Here is a 22,274-nt window from a genome sequence, read left to right on the forward strand (position 1 = left end):
ACGAAGTATGTATGCATATTTTTATACATATGAATTTGAATTTTATGCAATGTTTATTATATCTACATCTATTATATAATATTCTAATTTGGTATCTATAATATATCACAAATCATCAGGAAAATCTTTACAGCTTGGTGCATGTTTTATTTTTGGTAATGATGTTAAAGATAAGCTACGTCTACGTTGCTGTTTATATTGTTGTTGTTGTTGCTGTTGTTGATTCAATTTATTTGCAGGATTTTTATCCATAATATAGTATTCATCGGGCATTAAAATTGTTGTTTTTGGTGTTGTATTTGTTATAGATGTTGTTGGTTTTGTCATAGTCCAAATTTTATTTAAATTTGAATAATATGGGCAATTTCTATTATTATGATATTGTTGATCCATTAAATATTGTTGCTGTTGTGATTTTTGTTTATTAAATTGTTGATATTGTTGATTTTCTTGTAATTGTTTTGTATTATGTTGTTGTTGTATAGGTTTATGTTTATGATGTTGTTGCATCATTAATAATTGATTTGTTTTATTTGTTGAATTATCATCAATATTCCAATTATTTGTTCGAGAATTTTTATCATTATTAAAACATATAGTATTATAAATATTATATGATGATGATAATTTATTAAAATCATTATTACTGCCATTGTTACCAGACTGTAAAGAATAATTATTATTAAAACCTTGAAAGTTATTTAAATGATATGATGAAAATTCATTTTGTGGTTGAGATTTTTTTCTATCTTGTTGATATTTTTCATATGATTGTTTACGTTGTTGTTTTGATTGCTGAAATTGATATTGATTCTGTTTCATTGATAAAAAACCGTTATTATTGTTATTATTTTTTATATTATTTGCATTATTATTCGTTAATGATGATGATGATGGTGAATTAATTAATGTTGATGTTGATGGTGATGATGGTATTAATGTTGTTGATGTTACTCCTGTTGATATTGTTGCTATTGAATTAATATCTTCACGTAACGGTATATATTCATGACGTAATTGATTTGATGTATCGAAACGATTTAATTGTTTATTTAATAATTGCATTGGATATGATATTTCTTTTGGTTTTTTTGGTATTTCTCTATTATTACGTATTGAATTTGGTCTATGATTAAATGTATATCTTGAACTATGGCGATTCCATGATGTTGTCAATGTTCCTTGTCTTGTAAATTCTGATAGTGTTATATCCTTTTGTGTATTGAAATCAACAAATAAAAATATGAAATGAATATAAAAAATATTTTTTAAAGTATTAAAAATTAAATATTAAATATTTAAAGAAAATAGTTAAAAAGCAAATACTTATTGCATGTACATACATAAAATGTTACATAAGGTTAACAGTAAATTATTACATACATATAAAAAAAGGAAAGTTATATTGTAAATTGCTAATAAAATACTTTACAAATTTTGTATTCAAATTAAAAAAAAAATTTATAAAATATTTGTATAAATAATTTGTAAATTTTATAAATCCTACTTCTTAATCCTTTTTGTTTTTATTATGCCTCATCACTTCTTTTGATAAGAATATTCTATTATTCACAAAGAAATTTTAATTGTTATAATATTTTTTATTTTTTTTTTTGTGTTATCAAATAAAAAGACTTAAAATTTACATTAATATTAAAATATAACAATTTAAATTATTAGAATAAATAAAAGATTATTCAAGGCAAGATTTACTAACAATTCTTTTTTAAAAATATTTTAACAAATTTCTGAATGTCTGAAAAAACCGGAAATTTTGCACGCAATGTAAGTACAAAAATGAAATTTCTTCACGTAAAAGTTGTAATTTTTCTCTTTCCAACGTATTTATGTGAAATTTTAAATGAAATTTCAGAGGAAAACTGTTTGGTATACATCGTGAATTACTGGAGAATTGTTCAGAATATCTTAAATTTGTTCAAGAAAAATCATGTTTTTGTCAATTGGAATATGGAATTCCAAAAACACATTCTATTTGCAGTTTCCAAAGCAAAATAGGGAATTATGGTACTTGAAATATAATATTATAAATTATAACAAAATTTTCATAATCTTTTTTATTATATTAAATTAGACAATCCTTTCATATTTGGAATGCCTACATTACTGATCAAATAAAATCAATTAATAAATAAAAAATAATTCTATAAAATACTTTTCAAAGCAAATTACAACTACTGCACAACCCAATAATATACAGCAAGAAACAAACATAAAAATTATTTTAATTTATTAAAAAGAAAATATTTATATTTATGTAGCAAATATAATAATTATATTTGGAATAAATATTGATATTTACGAATTATTGAAAATTTTTTGTAGGTATTCTACTATTTTAAAAGTGTTTCAAATTCAACACTTTTATGATGGAAATATAGTATCTAATCTAAAGGCATTTAAATAGTAAAAACTTTTGATGGTATTAAAATTTTTGATTTTTCAAAAACTTTCCATGATTTTTTAACTTTTGCATTATTGTATATTATATTGAAAATTTAAGAATATACTTATTTATGAATTTAAAAATTTCATAAAATTAATTGAAATTTTAGAAAAATTTTCTGAATATTTGCATATTTAAGTTTGCATTGCTGTTACCTAAAAATGAATGATTAAATAAGTAAATGAAATTCTACAATTATAATTGATTTTTTAATTAATATAATGGAATTTAATAACTGATTTTTGTACAAAACTTCTTTATGCAAAATAAGAGTTAAGAAAGTAGTGAATAAAATAAATTTTTACCTTAATCAGAATCATGTAAATTTTGTCGTTCATTCAATATGAAATCCATTTTGACCCATTTTGGTATTCTAAAAACAATTTTTTACTAAATTACAAATTGTTATTAACCGAAATTCATAAAAGCTTTTAGAGAAATTCAATTAAAGGTGAATAAATAAAAACCTTACCTTTGAAATTTGTATTTTCTGATGTTCTGTAAAAAGAAAATAATAAAAAATATCACAGCTTCAAACAATAAAATTTCAAGGGTTTTAAAACTAAGTAGATACTCCTTACTACCTACATAAAACCCATGCCAAAACGGCAGTTCCTCTTATATTTCTCGGTTAAGTACTTTCTATAAGAATTTGTTTTGAATATGTACGTACATACTTATATGCATACAAAAAACTCAAGAGCGTTTTTAGTATTTAAAAGGGTAATGAAATTTGAAAACGAAATTTATAAAACGGTTGATCATTTTGTTGCTTGGTGTACCCACCCAAATTGAGCATGGTTACTCCAAGAACTTAACGCAGTAAATTAACCTAATTTTATTGACAATTAAAACTTTTACCGAGTACTCGTATTTGACTTACAGACTTTTAAAGTTTTTCAGTGCTCGAACAGTGTAATTTCAATTGATTTTATAAGTATTAGGTGCTTATATGAAAGTTTTTGAAGTAGCATGGAGTAATTCTTATGTAAGAATATATTTCATGCAAGGACCTACTTAGGTTAAAAAATTCTCAAAATTTGTAAAAGGCACACTAATATTAAAAATTCAATAAAGTGTATTAATTAATTATTAAATTATTAATTTTCACTGTTTTATTATATAAGGAAACTTAATTTTAAAACACACAATACGGCGAAATTTAGAAAAAGAAAGCGCGAAAGCAATAATTATAAAATTTTAAAACACTTCAAACAAAACATTCAAAGTCAAACCCAATAATTACAGCAAAACAAAAAAAAAAAGCTCAAGCTACACCAACTACACCTACTACATAACTACAAAGAGAGAAAAAAAATATTTCAAATATAAATTTGACATTATTAGCTGGCTTTCGTTTTATTTGAAAAATTTTTTCTTTCACTTTTTATTTTAATAACAACAGCTAACTAAAGCGTTACACATGCATTTAAACCAATTTTCTCAAAGTATGAAGTTAAAATTTCCTAGTATTTCTAAAACTAATCAGTTACATAAGGGCGCTGGCAGACATGCAATCTTTAGTTTTTAAATTACAATTTGATTGCAAATTGATTGCGCCTAAACTTAAACTAAATTGCAACCAGTTTGTAAAAAATTACAAACTGTTTGATGGCTTAATTGTATGCTACCATATAGTGGCATGTATGCATGCTTGAACACAAATAAGCAATCAAACAGTTGTAAAAGTAAAAATTACATATCTGCCAGCGCCAATATAAAAATAAAATTTTTCTTTTTCTACTTAAATCTTGAGAATTTTGTTTAATTTTTTCAAATAAATTTAGTAAAATAAAATCTAATTTGTATTTTAAAAAATGACAATAAGAAAATTTTCCTTCTGCATTGTCTAATGTCAAGTGGCGAGATCATAAACCGCAATAAAACAAATTTTTTCTTTAACGATTTTTCTTTTAATAAATTAATAATAAAATAATTATTTTAACAAAATAAATATTATGTAAGTATGTGGATATATATATGTAAATGTTTTAATAAATAATATTTTTAAATTTTTATAACATTACAATTTACTCTACTTTTATTCATATATGTATATACATATTAATTTTTTTCATTATAAAAAAATAGCTTTGACATGTGTGCGTTGGTTTACGAAAAAAAAAATTTTCAATTTCCCGATTTTAATTTTTCTTTTTTATTATAAATCAGCTGTTGTTACCATTGTAGTTGATTCAGTATTTGTTGATGTATAATAACGACTTCCATTTCTAGTTTTAAAACTATATCCAGTATTACTACTAACCTGATGACGATGATGATGATTACGCATATTATTTATTAACTCTTTAACCGTTTTACGATATTTATCAGAAAGTACACAATATAAAAAGAAATTCATTGCTGAATTAATATCAACTAACAAATTGAAAATATTTCCAAGAAATAATTTCAAATTTCTATCGATATCTATATAATTTTGCACAATTAAATATATTGACCATGGTAATTGACATATTATAAATAGTATAACAACAGCAATTAATACAATTGTTATTTTATTCTCTTGTGATACTTTTGATGTTTTAGCAGCTGTCAATGATTTTGATGATGGCTGAAAAATAATATGATTATTTAATATATATTTGAAATATACGGTGGAAATATGAATATATGCTGGGTATAAAAGTGGGTAAAGAATTATTTTAGTCTTACGGCAGAATATAAAGGTAAAGTAATACATTAGCATTTTATAAAATATCCGGAATTAAATGAACAAGCATTTAATTATAGACATTTGAGTTTTGTCATGTAAACAAAACTAATTTTATACATTCTCTTGTATGAAGCTAGTTGTCTTTATATATATTTCCTACATATTTGAAATATGTAGGAAATATGTCAAAAAAAAATCAAATATATACTCAATAACTCTAAGCGAAACATCGCGATAAAATCGATATTTTCCCCAAAATTTGTATTCCTTATTAATCGATGTTTGATATATCGGTATATAAAACACAACTCTACTATCAAGTGATAAAAGAAAGACGCGCAAATTAGAATTCAGGAACGCGAAGCAATTAGAAATTTTAAATAAAAATTTTAAAGTGATGTTAGTAATAAAAAATTAATAAATATTTTTATCTTACCTTTTTAGACATTCTTATACTCATATTTGTCATTTCAGTGCGTAAAGTTTTTGATTTTCTCACCAAAATAATTAGAAATGTATTAAAAGTTATTAAAATTGTTAATGGAATTATAACAAATACCAGTGTTGTAAAATGAAAGAATATTGTATAATATTGTTCATTATTTCCAAATTCAGAATATGTATGAGTGTGATAATCAATCTGGAACAAGATGAATAGGTAATGTTATATAATTAATTATTTTATAAATGAAAACCAGGGTACAGAATACGGAATTATGCTATACATAATACATACATACTACATACATATGTATGTACATTTGTTCTTACAAGAACAGCATAACGCTTAGATTGAAAATTTCATAAAAGTACTTTGTGATGTGGATATAATTTTGGCATTTTGTGAGTGCTTTACACGCTTAACACTCAATTGATATTAACTTTCCTAAAGTTTCCCAGGTATTTCCTTTCCCTTGCAAACGAGAACCAAACATTCTCATTATAAGGTTCATTATAAAATATCATTATATTTTCATAATAAAGTTCATAATAAAGTGCGTATAATACTCTCTGGGAGTAATTCTTAGAAGTGTGTTTTTAATGAAAATTTTAAATTATTTATCGGAAATCACTCATTAAAATAATTCTCAGAATAATCTCTAGCATCTCCAAATTCATTAAATGTGAATTTTAAAAAATTTCCAGTAACAAAAATTTTAACTTAAAATTTCAATTATATTTATTTGAGTCCAATTATCGAAAGAAATATCAAAGCTAAAGAATTAATTTACATCAAAAACTCTATATGATTGCATATGCACATATTGCAATCATATGCAATTGAAATACACACTTTAATTTTAATGTAATTGCATAATGTATGTATACGAGTAACATAAATTTAATACTTACACAAGTCATATTTTTAACAAATTCAGTGGTTTTATTTTTTGACATTGAAGTTTTAATTACTCCTCCATTGGACATTGTTTGTAGAGCACGTCCCACAGTATCATCTACATATGAATATACATAAATCATGTAATATACAATATAATTTAAAAATATAAAATATTGTATAAAAAATTTATAATTAAAAATTTTTATAAATAATACATTTGAACATACATACATGTAGCTGTTATATAATTAAAAAAAATATGCATATGTATGAAAACAATTTGAATAAAACGTAAATTTACCATCAATATCATCAATAACATCAATGCTATTCACAGAAGTTGTAAATCCAACATTACCAACACCAATTCCATAATTAATAATATCGTTATCAACATCATCAAAAATATCTGATTGTCGTGTTATGTTCATATTTGTAAGATTTTCATGTAAATTATTTTGAATAGCAGCTGATGCAGGACATGGTTCATTTGTTTCCGTATTAAAATAATTTTCTTTAACGTCAACTGAATATTCAAAAGCTGTTGATACTGTTAATACTATACATAATATTGAAATACCTGAAAATTAATAATGATAAATTTAAATATATGTATATATATATATATATGTATATGTAATAGTGCGAAAAATTAAAATTAAAGGATTTTAAAATATATTTTTATTAATAGTATATTATTATACTTATAGTATTTTCATTTTGAAAATTTACACGTATATTAATTAAAAGAGAAAGGACAATTTATTTTAATCTGTTATTGACATCCTTTTTTTTTATTATAATAATTAATGATAAATAATTATTGTTGTAATGAAATAAAGATCTTTACCTACAATCACTTTTTTTGCCAATTCTTCTGTACAAAATTGTTGCCTTCGTATCGGATATCGTACAGCAATAAATCTTTCAATTGTAAAACATGTTGCTATGTATATTGATATGTAAGCTAAATATAGGTATAAATTAATAATTATATTTTAGTTATATATCTTTGAAGAAAATTAAATTATTTAATATAAAAAATATAATTTTCTCTTACATAGACCATCATGAAACCATATTATTAAACCAAAACATCGCCAATATATCGGATGATAAAGATGAAATGATTGATAATGCTGCAATGTTAATAGGAATGTTGTGGTCAAATATAACATATCAGTAACGGCTAAGGCAGTTAAATATACATTCGTTGAACATCTCATAGATTTTCTATATTGAATAGGTAAAACAAAAAGCAAAAAAAAAAACAAAAAGAAAAAAATTCAATGAAATTTTATTAAATTTGAAAATATTTTTGGTATTTTTACAGATTTTCTCCTAAACTTATGCAATATTTTTTCTATAAATCTACATATTCAGAATTTAGTGGTACGCTAGCGGAATTATATTTTAAAGTAAATGGAAAATTTTTAAAACCGAAACAATTATAATTAAATCATTTATTAGAATACCGAATTTGCACGTGAAAATATGGATATGAAAATTTTAATAGCAACTTTGTTATCAGAGAAATATTTTGAGGTTATCCACAAAATATTGTTATTAATTATAATTAATAACATTGGAAAGGAGGACATAGAATGTTATCGGATATTCAAATTTAAGTTCATGTAAGTATCTTTGAAATCAATTTTTTTTTATGTTGTTATTAGATATTTTTTTTCAATTTCAAAAACTTCTTCAACTCTTTTGAGTATTAAAATTACGACAAAAATTTTTCTATATTAATTAAATTAAATTCGAAATATAAAAAAACATTTTTCAATTAAACCACTCATTTTTTTATAACTTTTAACTAACCAGACCAGAAATTTTCTGTTGTAGTCAAAATAACAAAGATAAAAAAAAAATTGAAATGAAAAAATAAAAAAATGCGACAAAATTAATTGTCTCTTACCCTCTAATGCTCATTATTTTCTATTATAAAGAATAAACTTTTTACCGCATTTCAAAAGTACACCAAAAACACAAGAAGCAAAAAAATAAACTTTGAGCAAGAAAATTTAAAAATAAAAGGGGTAAAATTTATTTTTATATAACGTTATCCTTAATGTAACCACAATTTAATTCAAGGGGAACTTTAAAAAGCATGCCATAAAACGTACGTATGTCAGAGCATTTAGGTACATAAATTTAAATTTTGCCCTCATTTAAAAAAAAAATGGTAAAAATAATTCAAGGTTAAAGTATACACAAAAATTGATTTTATTTTTTTTGATTTTTCAAAACATTGATGATTTTATAAACGTATAATTTAAATGATTGATGGGGGTGACGCAGAATCCCATATCAAATGTTTCGAACTCTGAATGTTTTTTGAGTTATAACGTTGAGAAACTTTTGAGACCTTAATGCAAAAATATAAAAAAAAAGAATAAAGAAATGTGTTCATGTAAAATTACAAGTCTATGGTATACAACAATGAAGAATATACTGAAAGAGTGCAGGCATACTTATATGATATTTTAATAAATACTAAATAAGTATCATATTCTTAAGTCTTATAAAACATTATATAAGAGCAAACATTAAAAACAATATGCTGTTTTTCTTTTACTGCCTTATTTGAGATAGAAAAGTGAAAAATATTTGTTTTTTCTTTTTCTTATTATCTTTTTTCGTCATTTCTTGTGATTGTATTCTGTTGTTTCCTCCAGAAATTATTACAAACAAAAATTGACACAATGTGTTGCTTCTCGATGTCATCATAAATTTTACATTGACTTTTTATTCTTTATCTTTTCATATTGTTTTTCTCTCTTAATTTTTGTTTGATTTAATTAAAAAAGTTTTAGTCTTGTAAATATATTCATGTATTTCATATAGATATATTTTCAGCTATATTTTTGTACGTACGATTTAGGAAAAAATTTTAAGAGCAAAAAAAATTTATGTAACAGTTAGAAAACAATATTCGAAAAGATTTATAAAGAAACACGAGGAAAATAAATTCAAAAATATTTTCAAAAAATAAAGGAATGAAGAAAGAGAATGAAAATGGTCGGTGTGCAATTGTCAGATCTTGAAATACGTAGTTTATGAATTTATACGAGTAGTAGAATGTGTGTGCTGATAAGAGTTTCTTCTTGTAATAGTCTCCCCAAAAGCATATCTGTGTGCACATTTTTTGTTTATTAAAAGGTATAATAACATGAGGTATTTACAAATTTCATTTACTGTCACTCAAAAGCGTACTCAAAATTTGTCCATCAACTCAACATTAAGGGGCTCTGGCAGATCCCTAATTTTTAGTTTTACAATTCCTGCTTGATTGCAGGAATAATAAGAATACTAATAAGCAAACAAACAGTTGTTATGTTTGAAAATTTTTCCTCTGTGTAACTTTGTTTGAAGTAAAAGTAATAGTAGCTCTAATGGAAGCACATTACATTTGTTTTTTTTTTTTTTTGAATTCTTCCATTTCAATTTAAAAACTTTGTGCTTTAATAAAAAAATTTATGGTGGTTAAAAGCTTACGTATGTTTCTAGTATGTTTTTTTTTCCAAGTTATTTACTGGTTTTTTACGTTTACTTCTTACATTAGGGAAAAATGTTGAATATTTTGTTTTATTCTTTGAATATGAAAATACAATGAATGAATTTTTATTTTATATTTTATTTAATTTGCCAAGGTCTTTTATTATCAATTTTGTAAATTGAAATCCTTAAAAATCGAATTATCTACAATATTGAAGTAGTAATTTTGTTATCATTAAGAAAAATGAATAAAAATAAATTTATGTAATATGAAATAATTTTGTAAAATGGAAATAAAGTGTAGGGGTAATTAAAAAGAATTTTTTGGAATACATGTTATGGCAATTCTTACAGGAGCTAAAATAAATTTTTGATTTAAAAATTATTTATTTATTTGAACAACATTCTTCATCTAGGTAGTTTTCGAATTCCATTAATTCTATTTCTATTTTTACCTAAAAATACTATTTAATAAATTAATTATTAAAGTCATTTTTAAAGGTATTCCGGAACATTTCAATGAAAAAGAATAACAACATGTGTCCTTTACATTTAAAATGAAGTAACTAAAATGATTATATATTAAAAGAGCGAGGAACAAATAGAAACATACAACGAAGGATTTCAACGGCAAGGTGTTCATTCAGTAGATTATGGGCAACCTGGAACTCACATAAGAATATTCAACGCTTTACAGAAGTGAAACATGGTTGGTGCCAACGATAACAAATGTCTCAAAATTGTACGGAATATATTTTGTTCACAAAGAATTTTCAACTAAGAGCTGTAGTTAATGACGGGACAAGATTCAATGGAAATTTAGTAGATCTAGTAACATCAATTACACGTGAAACCCTGGAATGGAACCCCCAAGAAATGTGGGGAGGTGAAATGAGATATGAAGAAGAATTGTGCCGGAAAAGTTGGAAATAACCAATAAAACATGAGCAGGAATAAAGAGATTGGCATAAAACAGAGAAAGCTGGAGAGGTTGTGTTTAAGTCGTATGTTCCTTAGAAGAATAATAAGGAATGAAAATCAAAATAATTATAATAAAACTGCATAATATAACATTTCCGTTTCTCTTCTATTAAAAGGATAGTAGGCACAATATTTTTTCTTTGGGAAAATTTGAAAAACTTTTCTTCCGAAATTTAGATGAAAGGAAAAAAAATGTTTTTTGTTTTTCAATTTATGTCCTGTTTATATTTGGTTATTTTAAAACTCATTTCCAGTTACCAGAAGAGGAAAACAGTTTACTAAAACTTTTACAGCTACTAACGTACATACCCTAAAAGTTGTCTTCAGATTTTAACAAAGTAAGTTTTTTTTTTAACGCGGCAATATAAAAATAAATTTATTTTCGTGTAAAACTTTTATTATCACATGCTAAAAACTTATATTGTGCCTTTCTCAATATATTTTTTTTTTATTTCTTGGAATTTTATGAGAAAAATTTAAATTCAAAATAAAGTGATGAGAAAATTTTATTTTGTTTTATTACAGTTTTATGGTGGCCGATTAAGTTTTTGGAATTTTAGTTTCACGTAAAAGAAAAAAAGTTTTGTCAGACCATTTGGGGAAATATATGGAATAAGCTTGCTGTGACTGTATAAAATTGATAAATATGTGTGCCAGCTATCAGAATAGTGTTATGATATATCAAGCAAGCATAATTTTGTATCATTAAACATATTTTAGTTATAGCTGTATACAAGTTCATTAATTTCAACTGTAAAAAATAGACTAAACAGATTGATGGAAAATATTTTCGTTTGTGATCTTTGGAAATGGTCGTGAAACAATATGTATATGTGAAAAATTTGGGATCTGTAGATAAGAAATAGCGGTAGAGGCGACCACAAAATTGAATAATGGACTGCAAAAATGATGTGGACATATTCATATATGAACATACTTTTTTAAATGCAACATAAGAAAAGTTTAACAGATTGGTGTGATTGGTGTTTCTGGAAATAGTAAAAGGAAACAAAACAGTGGTGTCATTCATACAGAATGTTATAGCACAATTGTAGAGGAAGTGTAATGCCTGGAACTAAAAGATCTACTCGCTTCATTAGGTTAAGAAGTGATATAAGAAAACCGAGGAGAATTGAAGTGAACGATTAGTTTATCATGAAACAAAACTACATCGATAAACTTGAAGGGATCTAGCGAAATGCATTTAAATAAAAAGCAGATTGTTGATTTAGCTACTAGACATTAAGATGAAAACCAGATTACAGAAACTAACACAGTAAAGAGGTGAGTTGTGTAGTCTTAATTATCATAATTCCCATAGGATAATGCACTTAAATGTTGATTTAAATTTAATGCATGATGGAATTCAAATATATTTTCATGTTTTCTAAACAATTTTTATAACTAAATTTCACTTCAAGTAAGATTTAAAATTTAACTTAAGAAAAAAACCTAGCAGTGTTAATAATAATTATATACCTTGTCAATACAACAACAGTTATTGAATTTCCAATCAATCCTACAATAAATACAATTGGAATAATAATTTTTTGTACAATATCACGAATTTCTGTAACGGTTTCATGTGTTATTCCAGTTACATTAGCGTCCATTGTTTATATATAAATTCTTGTCCTACACCTTCAAATTTGAATTGTTAACATAATAACGTAATATGTGGTTGATGAATTTCGCAATCCGTATGTTGTTATTTTTTTTCTTCAAACTAAAGTATGTTCGCCATTTATAGTGTTATTTTACATTTTATTTTTATTTTATTTAATTTTATTTTTTATAATATCTTTCAATGCATATTTTTTAGCTGTTTTTGCTGGTACTTTTCTATAAAATGCTGTAACATTAAATTTTTGTAGTTGAAATTTCAAAAAAAATGTATAAATTGTCCAATATGATAACCTTATGTTAAGTGATTTTTGATAATCTAATGTTGTGCGTGATTTAGACAGCTGAGCTGGTCTTTAGGTATTATCAAAATGTATTCTAATACTGGAAATCGAATGACTAATTTCCGCCAATGAATTTATTCAATTGATGGTACAAAAACTGATTTTCACTTCAGTGTCCTGAAAAGAAAATTTATAAGCAAATTGTTAATTTTGATGTTGAATTGAGTTTTTTTGATTTATTTTTAAAATAAGGTAATACCTTCTGAGATATTTATTCATTAAGGTTAGTCTTCATATTTCGTTCTGTATTCTATCTGTATTATGTGAATAGCCTCATGAGCAACATGAGCAAAACTAAATACATAACATTTTTTACTAAGAATTTTACGATAAACGAAGTTTATAATAATAAAAAAATTAAAAAAATTTTTTTAAAACAAAAGATAAACATAAAGAAAGCAACAATGGAGGAAGAGCGTAGTAGGCCTTCACTTAAAACTTTTAAATGATCAAATCAAAAAGTTTTCAAAACATTAAAAATAATAAATAGCAAATATGATTAAAAAATTGTGCGTACAAATTTAGGTACTTTTGATTATTTATCTATACGTATATATACATATGCACATATATTAAAAGTGATAAAATTACAATGGTTTATAAAAATTATATTTCCAAATATGCTGTGCCCATATGCAGTTGAAATCAGATCAAAGCAATGTACATACCCAAAAGATACTTTTTTCTGGGTATCTCATATTTGGAGAGAAAATGCATTCAAACTTCTTTCCTCTTATGTGCTTTAACGCTGTTTGGTGTTATATATATACATATATGTATACCTATCTATCTGTGTATCTATAAGAATGTATATCTGTAGAAATTAATTTGAAAAAATTTATCAATTTGTTAAGTTCAGTTCAAGAATATAGTAATATGTTGTGGAAAATATTTATATCATAACATTAAAGTCCACTTTATGTTATCGGATATTTAGTTTAAGACTTTTCACTTGCGGAACTTGTTATTATAATTAAAAAAAAATTTAATATATAAGTCTTCAATCAATAAAAGGAAAAATCTTTTTTTCTTCTATGTACATTTATTTATAAACATTTTGTTATCTGAAAGCACGGATATTCTTAAAATCATTTCATATTTTAGTCCTTTTCAAAAGTATTGTATAAGAAAATAGTTTTAAGATAAAATGTATTTTATGCCTCTTTATTTTTTTCTTTATGCATTTAGTTTATGACAAAAACATAGATTTCCTTTGGTCTTATAAGAAAAATAATAAAAAAATTGTTTCCAAGAAATATAAATAAGAAATGAAAGAAGAATTATCCTTTTTGTCCATATAAAATAATAAAAAAAAAGAGAAATGCAAGACTTTCTTAAATCATTTTTTAAGATGGCGAAGAAAAAAGAGGAGTAAACCTATAAGTATGCAATCATTGTGACATCTGGTGCATTAAAAAAGTTTCTTAATTAAGTGATCAAAGAACCGCAATTTTTTTTTTGTTCATTTCATCACATTTCATTTTATCTTCAAATTATTTTTTTTTTAATATAGGTTGAAAATACACATTACGTATTAACCCATATTAGCCAATGGTGTAATGAAAGAGGTGTTTTTTTAAGAAGGAATTCGGTTGAAGAAGAAAAAATCATTGCTAGGAATTTAATTGTTCATTGGAATCTGTTGGAAAATATGGTTTTTGAACTTATAAAGGAGCGACTAGGATAAGGATAATTTCAGTTGCGATAAGTTTTTAGGATTCTCAACTGGAAAGTAAGTAAAAATAAAAAAAAGCTCTCCTTAAATATTTACATTTTTTTATTGAGTAATTTTAATGAGTTTTCTCTTTTAGTTCCTGAGATTAATGTGATTTAGTTTCTGTAAATAAAATAAAATAATACTGACACAATTATGCAAAAACTGTACTCGAAACTGCAGAGTATGTTCTCAATCTATTGCGCTAATAAGATGAATTAAGGTCATTCTAGCGTGGTTATGGTAAATGACTGTATTACTAAAACAGTATACCCAAGTCTTTTTTTTATGCGGATTTTTTTTTGTGTGATTTTATACCTTGTCCAATATAATAATTTTCATTCTGCACTTTTTCACAAAATTGTCCGTCAATGTGTTAAAATTTTTTCAAAGATTCAAAGCTTTTCATCATTTTTTTTTGTCCGCTTATCACTTTTAAAAGTATGAAATTTTTATAATGCAACAGTATGCAAATTGCAAAAGGAAAAAAAATTTCTGTATTATAATAATTTTGAAATGGGGGAGAAAATTTGTCTTTTGAAATAAAAGCCATCAATTAATTATTTTTCAAAAAGAGTGTTGCGCGTATTATAAAACGTGAAAAGTATATTTTCCGTAAAATAAAGTTTTTCTTAATTGAATTTTAATGGAATTTTAATAATTAAAGTATACAATTTGCATCATATTATTAATACAATTTAATTGAAAAGAAATTTAATGATGAACATAAATTTTTTTAAGTATTTAAGGATTAATTGAAGTTTAATTGAATTGATGTTCAATTTATGTTTCAGTCTTAAAATGGACACTTGTACATAATATATTATTTTTAACAATTAATAATTGTTGCATTGAAAAAAGGATATGAGGAGGTTTGAGTGCTTCTACCTTTGGATTGTAGAAATTAAATCAACATAAGTAATTAAACGTATTTTGCCATCTTGCCATATAAACTAAAGGAGGTGCACCGATTTAAATCCCGCTAGTATATGACAGAATTCCCTGGAGACTTTTTTTTTTAAAGATATCTAAGAACTTTGAAAAACTTTTAATTAAAATTAGAATTTATAGGATCTGATCAATCAACAAATTATTTATATTTTCCCCATTATGACTTTAGCAAAACCATTAAACCATATTTGAAACTGAATAGAAAATTTTATTGTGCAATAAAAATATTCATTCTGATTGACTAATTGAAAAATTCGTAGAAAAGAAAAATTCAGTAATTATTATTACGTGAAATATTCTATAGACGGTGAGAACTGAAACATTTTTTTTTGTATTTTTTGGCAATTTTCCAAAGAAAACCAAATCAAAAAAGAAAAACAAGAAAAAAATGTATGAAACCAATCAAATAATAATTAAAAAAATTCAAGTAAATTCATAATTGATTTAAATGTTCGGAAATTAAAGGATCCCAATTGCTATTTTGATGTTCAAATTTTTTATAATTAAATTTTTTAGTTTACATAACCTGACATATAAAATGCAGTATCAATGTAGTACTACATTGTATCTGTGATCGATATTGTAAAATAAGAAATGTATACAATGTGACAAGATCCAAATTACAAAAACTAAGCACAGTAAGGAAGCAAACAAAGTAGTAAAAAATCGAGACTACAATAAAGCCGTTTTTAAAGTTTTATTACGCTATTAATACTGCAGTAAAACTGTAATAAAACTTTTTTCACTTGGATATCAGGGATATTTAATATGCAATTTAATGGAACCGTCATAATTTTACGATAATTGAACATTGTTCAATCATCTTCAATTAGAAATATTGTTTAGATCTAACCTTAACCCGAATATTCCGAGTTAAATAGATTTTTTCCCGAATTTTTATACAAATTGTATATGTTTAAAGTGCGTAATAAAATACTAAAAGAAACGTTTATTAACGTTTATTTACACATTATACACAATTTTATTTAAATAGAAGGTAAATAGAAACGAACTTATAATATTTTTAAAATAATTCAGAAAATTATTCTAAAAATGCTTATAAGGTAATAATTATATTTGAATGTCTCTAATATAACCAAAAACATCATTATTGTGACGGTTTCATTTTGTGATTGATACAAAAAAATTATTGACAGAGAAAATGACGTTGGCAATTTACACATTATTTATCAAATGTGTGCTGTATATTAATAAAAATAGCTGTACATTTTTCATAATTATATACACATAGACTGAAAATTTATTTATATTCTTATGTAAATAATGATTTTTCATTTGAAATAATTGAAAATTGCTCAAATACATACATATATTCCAAAAAATAAAAAAAAAACATTCTATTTTAATTAGAATTTTTCACGATTTTCCCATTAGCACAATGAATTAAAAGCACATAGTAAAATGCATATATGTAAGTGAGTGTTCGAGGCTCAAGAGTACTCCCGCAAGAGAGTGATAGTTTAGCCTCAGACGAGAGTGACTCCACATAAGAAGGAACCAACAACTGACATTTTCCTTTTTGAGACCCCCTTCTAGAGTTATGAGGCCTCAAAGTTTGAAGAACTCAGAGTAATTCCAACCTTGAGGTTTCATAATTCGAGAGGAAGAACCCAAAAAGCAAAATTTCAGATGTTTCCTGTATCACTCTACTATCGGAGTACTGCTGCGTCTCGGATACTCTGTATATAAAAAATAAGAGTACATATATGTACATATGCATATTAACAATAATAAAGAGTTAATTCGGTAAATATTGATATAATTTCTGATCGAAATGTTTGTCTGAAACTTGTGGATAAAAAAAAACAAAAAAAAAATAATGGCAAATAGCCAAATTAAAACAAAAAAAAAAGAGTTTGTATATTTTGTTTTTGTTCTTTTGTCTACCCAAAAAGTTCAAAATATTTGTCACAGCACATTTTCTAAATACATACATAATTGTATTACCAAAAAAACGATTGGCGGACTATCCAATAATTAGTTTTTTCTCGTAGTAAGAAAAATAAATGTTGCTCTATTTTCATTGTTGTATGGTTGATCTACATTTTAATCGTACGTTATACTCAAAAGTATTTAATTTTGTGACATCTGGCGTTATTGCTAGCACAACGTTATTGTTAAATGTTATAACCTCATACATTTGTGTGCGTAATAATTTAGAATGAGTTGGGATGAGTTGAATTTGTTTATTTGAATTTTGATGCTATAAAAATATTTTCAAATTCTAATGCATATTTCTAATATTTAGAATCAAAATATTTTCAATAAAATTTATTATCATTTGAAAATTTGAAATTAAAAAAATATTCAAAACTTGTAGTTGATTAACAATGAAATTAAGATTAAATTATAGTCAACTTTACTTGACGATTTTTTCATAAAATTTTATTTTTTCTACTGTTTTAGAATGCGACTTAAACAAGGAACCGTAATGAATGCTTGGCTTATTGATACAAGAAACGTCTCCACTAACACAAAAAGCGATTGTTTTAAAATTGGAAAATTGCTTTAAGCTTGTTCAACACTGAACGGTGAAGACAAATGAGTAAAAGTCCACAATCTGGTCCATACATACGTACAGATGCAGACATATCTGCGTGTTCTATTTATTATCACAATTCAAAGAAGGTAATTTTCCTTTTATTTTTTCTAATTTATTTTTTAACAACAAAATTTATTTAAATTTATTTTTTAGACACATACAAGATTTAATACAATGCTTTAAGACTATATGATTATATAAGGTGTAAAAATAAAAATAGGAATGGACAACACGTTATATTTTTAAAGTGCAATATACCAGGCTAGTGGTATATATTTTCTTTTACAAAAAAACCGGCTGCCAACTGTTATCACATAAAAATTCATTACACCATTTTCTCGACGTTAAGAGTTAAGATACATAAAATTTTAAGAAAATATTTTAGTCATGTGTGATTTTAAAATGGCAAGCAGATAGGCAGACCAAAGTTTAATAGTACTTTGAATAGTTCACTTCGAAGTTACGGAGTGACTGATTTTGAGGTCAATTATATTTTTGATTATCTCAGATGACAATGACCTACCCATTTAATATACTAGTTTTAATTTAGATTGCAAAACTTACTATTGCATTTGTTCTTGTAGTATTGATGTGTAAGACATTGTCGAACCCGATATTTCAACATTCTAATGCCAATAAAGTTTTCCCATTAAATTCTAGCAATGAAGAAAAGCAAACGAAATGAAAATGAGAATGGAAACAAAAAAAAAATTTATTGCCACTTTGAATATTATTGTTGCAAATTTGTTGTAGGCAAACATTAGTCATATGTGTAAGTACCTATTACATACATAATATGCTTGTCTATATGCATAAATGTATATAAATTGAGATTTATTTACGTAATATGCGAATATGATGACTGCGTACTATACACAGAGAATTTTATTTCGGATGAAAATAGAAGCGCCACTAATCGTTTTACATTTTCGAATTCAAATTTTCATTAATTTTTCTTTTTTTGTTTTATTTTTCTCATTTTCCAATTTAATTTAGAATTTTCATTTTCTCTTCACTTTTGATTTCCCAAATTTTAAAATTTTTTTTTTTTTTTTATTTTTATTATTTAAATTTTTATAATACACGCCTGGTTGTTTGTTTGTTTTTTCTCTGTGTTGTGGTTTTGCTGTTTACTTTACTACCGCGTTGTATACCATTTTTATCATCATCATCATTTTCATTGAGTTTGCATCAGTGATTTGAAATTTTGATGAGCTTTCACACAAAATGTCAGATTAAAATATTTATTGTACATATGTGCAATATGAAAAATTGGAACTTTTAAATGAAAAGCTGTACCGTACCAGGATGACAAAGAGATAAACAAATTTTTTGAAGTTTTTATTCCTTTTAATATCTACGTATATACTTTTATTTGTTTGTTAATTTTTTCACAATATTGCCACATATTGTGCGAAATATTCTTATTAGATTTTTATATTTGCAAGACTATACTATTACAATCCCTTGTATAAAAAAACAATATTTATTATAAACAAACATAAGGGATGAATTGATTTACTAAACAATTGTTGTATGTAAACAGTGCGATATGAGGTTGAATGTAAGAATGTTAGAAATCTTTACCTATATTCGGCACGTCATGGCCATATAAATTGACTTCCGAAACAAACAGAAAGGTTTCATTTTTTTCATGTCATATTTTGTGAAAACAATATTGTATATATTATTTTTTGAATTTTGGAAGAAGCAACTTTGAACCGTTTTAATTTTTCCAATTTTGAATCTTTTTAGCTTTCATATTTGATTTTGGTTTTTGCTATTGCGTAACACGTTTCAGTACATCTTCTTTTGTGTTTTACTATTTGGTGAACATAACTTGATGCTACGATAGTGTTGACTTTGAATCATGAAAAATCAGTGGGAAATAACAAACTAAAAACGAAAACAGAACAGAAAAGAATCAACAAAAGCAAAAACAAACTATTTTCCATGAACATTTTTATTTATCACACATTCATGTATAATTACATATAAAGTGGTTTTTCAGCCGTTTGCGGTGAATGATAGCGTGCTTACTATATAATAGTAGCTGCTGTAGAAAGCAAAGTGTAGTTTCTAGTAAGGTACCTAATAAAAAAAATCATCTTTTTTTCATTTTACTTTTTTAATCTACTTTGATGTTTGTTTGTTTTATCTTAGCATTTTTTTTGTATATTTTGTAGAGATGATTAGATTTTTATATTTTTATTATGGTTTTTGTGGGGTTTTCTGTTTTAATAATATTGCCTTCTTGTTATATTGTGTTTATTATTATTCTGATTTTTTATAGCTTCTACATAGTACAGTAATACGTTTTCTTGATGGACGAGTAAAAGAGATCTATGAGTATGCATTTGTACATATATTTTTGGAAGAAAACCAAAAAAAAAAAAATATATTCTTATTTCGTGAAAATAAAAAAAATATATTAAAATAACGCAATATTTTTAATATTGCGATAGGATTTATTTCAAAAAGATGAAAATTTAGAAATATTTGATTATATTCGAAATAATTTTATGGTAGATATTAGATTCTCTGATAGTATACAGAGTGTATGTAAGCGAAAGAATTGAATTTTTGAATGTTGTTTAAATGATTAAGATCTTCCGAGAATTTTAAATGTGGAAACTAAATTTTTTATTCTGAGGTACGGTCATTTGATTTGCTTTATGTAAAGTTATTTTTCAATTAAATATTTGAATTTTTATTTTGTTTTCGGGCTTTAACCGGAACCAAAATTTTATGTATTAAAAATTTAAATTGAATTTATTAATAGTTTTTTTTTGTTGAAACTTTCCGTATTCTTTTTCTTACTTTTAAAAAAGAGCAATCAAAGGATACGCTAACCAATATTTTTATAATCTTAAAATTATGCCATTTTAGGCCTTTACCGGCAATAATTATTAAAATTTAAAAAATGTCTTATGAAATTTTAAAGAAAATATTTTTTTTTTTCATTTACTTTGTACGACATTTTCTAAAAGAGACTTACTGTCTTCATAGAATAAAAATTATCAAAATTAATGGTTCCAATAAGTTCTATAAACTATGGTCTAATCTTATGTATTTAAAATATTATGTAATACGATTTAATTTTTGAATCAAAATTCGGGTTCTTAAGCGAAACTTAAAACGAAAGTGTCATTTTGGATACATTTTGAGATACAAACACGATCTGCAGTAAAATATGGGATGAGAATTATTATGGGAAATTTTGTAATTAAAAAAACTAATTGTAACCGATTTTATATTAAAAGTGAGTATTCACGCTCCAGTATGATATATGAGACACAAGATTTTTAATAAGTACATTGCTTCTAAAAGTTTATTAAAATTTTGTTTTCAATAAAAAAAATAATCACTTCCCATTTTCTATGCATGGGGTCTAAATTTTTTATGAGATCTATATTGGTCTATGACTATGACTTTATTTAAAAAGAAAATTTTTTTTTAATACTTTCAAAAGGGTCAAGGCATATTGTATCGAATTTAATTGGATTAAACATAAAAAAACATTAAGTTTGTTTGAAAATTATTTTTAATAAAAATTTAATCTGTTTTTTGGGTTTTTTTTTGTTTTGTGTCAAACAAAATATTGTGGGATTTTATACATGAATTTTTATGTTTTACAAAATAAAAGTTGAGTTCCTGTAAAATTATTAATTAATTACAAAAAAAAAAAAAATTTTTTATATTAATTTTGTAGATATTATTCATGTGAAAATTGGCAAGGTCTAGAAATTCTTTACGATATTGCTGAAATTTTAACGTATAGATATAAAAATACATAGATCAAAAAATTTACCTTACGCTTAGGTTAATGAAAGTAGTAAAAATTAAATAGAACGGTTTAAGTAAATTATAATTTCATATTTTTTGAATTTCTATTTCTAATGAACAATAAATTTCTTCTTGAATATATTATTTGATACTTATTATTTTTGTTTCTAGTACTTCTCAATTATTCAATGTTTAATAATTTCAAATTTTATATACATAACTCACTTATGAATTAATCATAAATAACTGGAGTTTATTTTACTTCACTTGAATTTTTATTTATTGTTATCTTTTATCTAACCCCATACATGCATACATATATATTTTT

General features: G+C 24.4%; 1 protein-coding gene across 2 annotated transcripts; it reads right to left on the reverse strand.

The window, feature by feature from the left end:
• On the reverse strand, nucleotides 1–12,678 carry LOC129607680 (thyrotropin-releasing hormone receptor-like). Of its 2 annotated transcripts, XM_055518832.1 has the most exons (8): nucleotides 12,445–12,678; nucleotides 7,544–7,716; nucleotides 7,334–7,450; nucleotides 6,785–7,063; nucleotides 6,495–6,598; nucleotides 5,578–5,781; nucleotides 4,731–5,039; nucleotides 1–663 (listed from the first exon to the last, which is right to left on the reverse strand). In XM_055518832.1, exons 1-8 carry the CDS (start codon nucleotides 12,576–12,578, stop codon nucleotides 106–108), a joined length of 1,878 nt encoding a protein of 625 aa, XP_055374807.1. In that variant the 5' UTR covers nucleotides 12,579–12,678; the 3' UTR covers nucleotides 1–105. The 2 variants fall into 2 exon arrangements, with proteins under 2 accessions (XP_055374807.1, XP_055374808.1); XM_055518833.1 differs by lacking the exon at nucleotides 5,578–5,781.
• Between the last annotated feature and the right edge of the window lie 9,596 nt (nucleotides 12,679–22,274).

The sequence above is a fragment of the Condylostylus longicornis genome, unplaced genomic scaffold (assembly GCF_029603195.1).
Source record: "Condylostylus longicornis isolate FDR11 unplaced genomic scaffold, ASM2960319v2 ptg000028l, whole genome shotgun sequence".
Classification (NCBI taxonomy): domain Eukaryota; kingdom Metazoa; phylum Arthropoda; class Insecta; order Diptera; family Dolichopodidae; genus Condylostylus; species Condylostylus longicornis.

Coding starts and splice junctions, on each gene's coding strand:
- LOC129607680 (XM_055518832.1), bottom strand. CDS start 12,578: ATGGACGCTAATGTAACTGGAATAACACATGAAACCGTTACAGAAATT. Junction 7,064..7,333: donor GGCAAAAAAAGTGATTGTAG/GTAAAGATCTTT, acceptor ATTAATTTTCAG/GTATTTCAATATTATGTATA. Junction 664..4,730: donor ATCATCATCATCGTCATCAG/GTTAGTAGTAAT, acceptor TATTCTTTACAG/TCTGGTAACAATGGCAGTAA.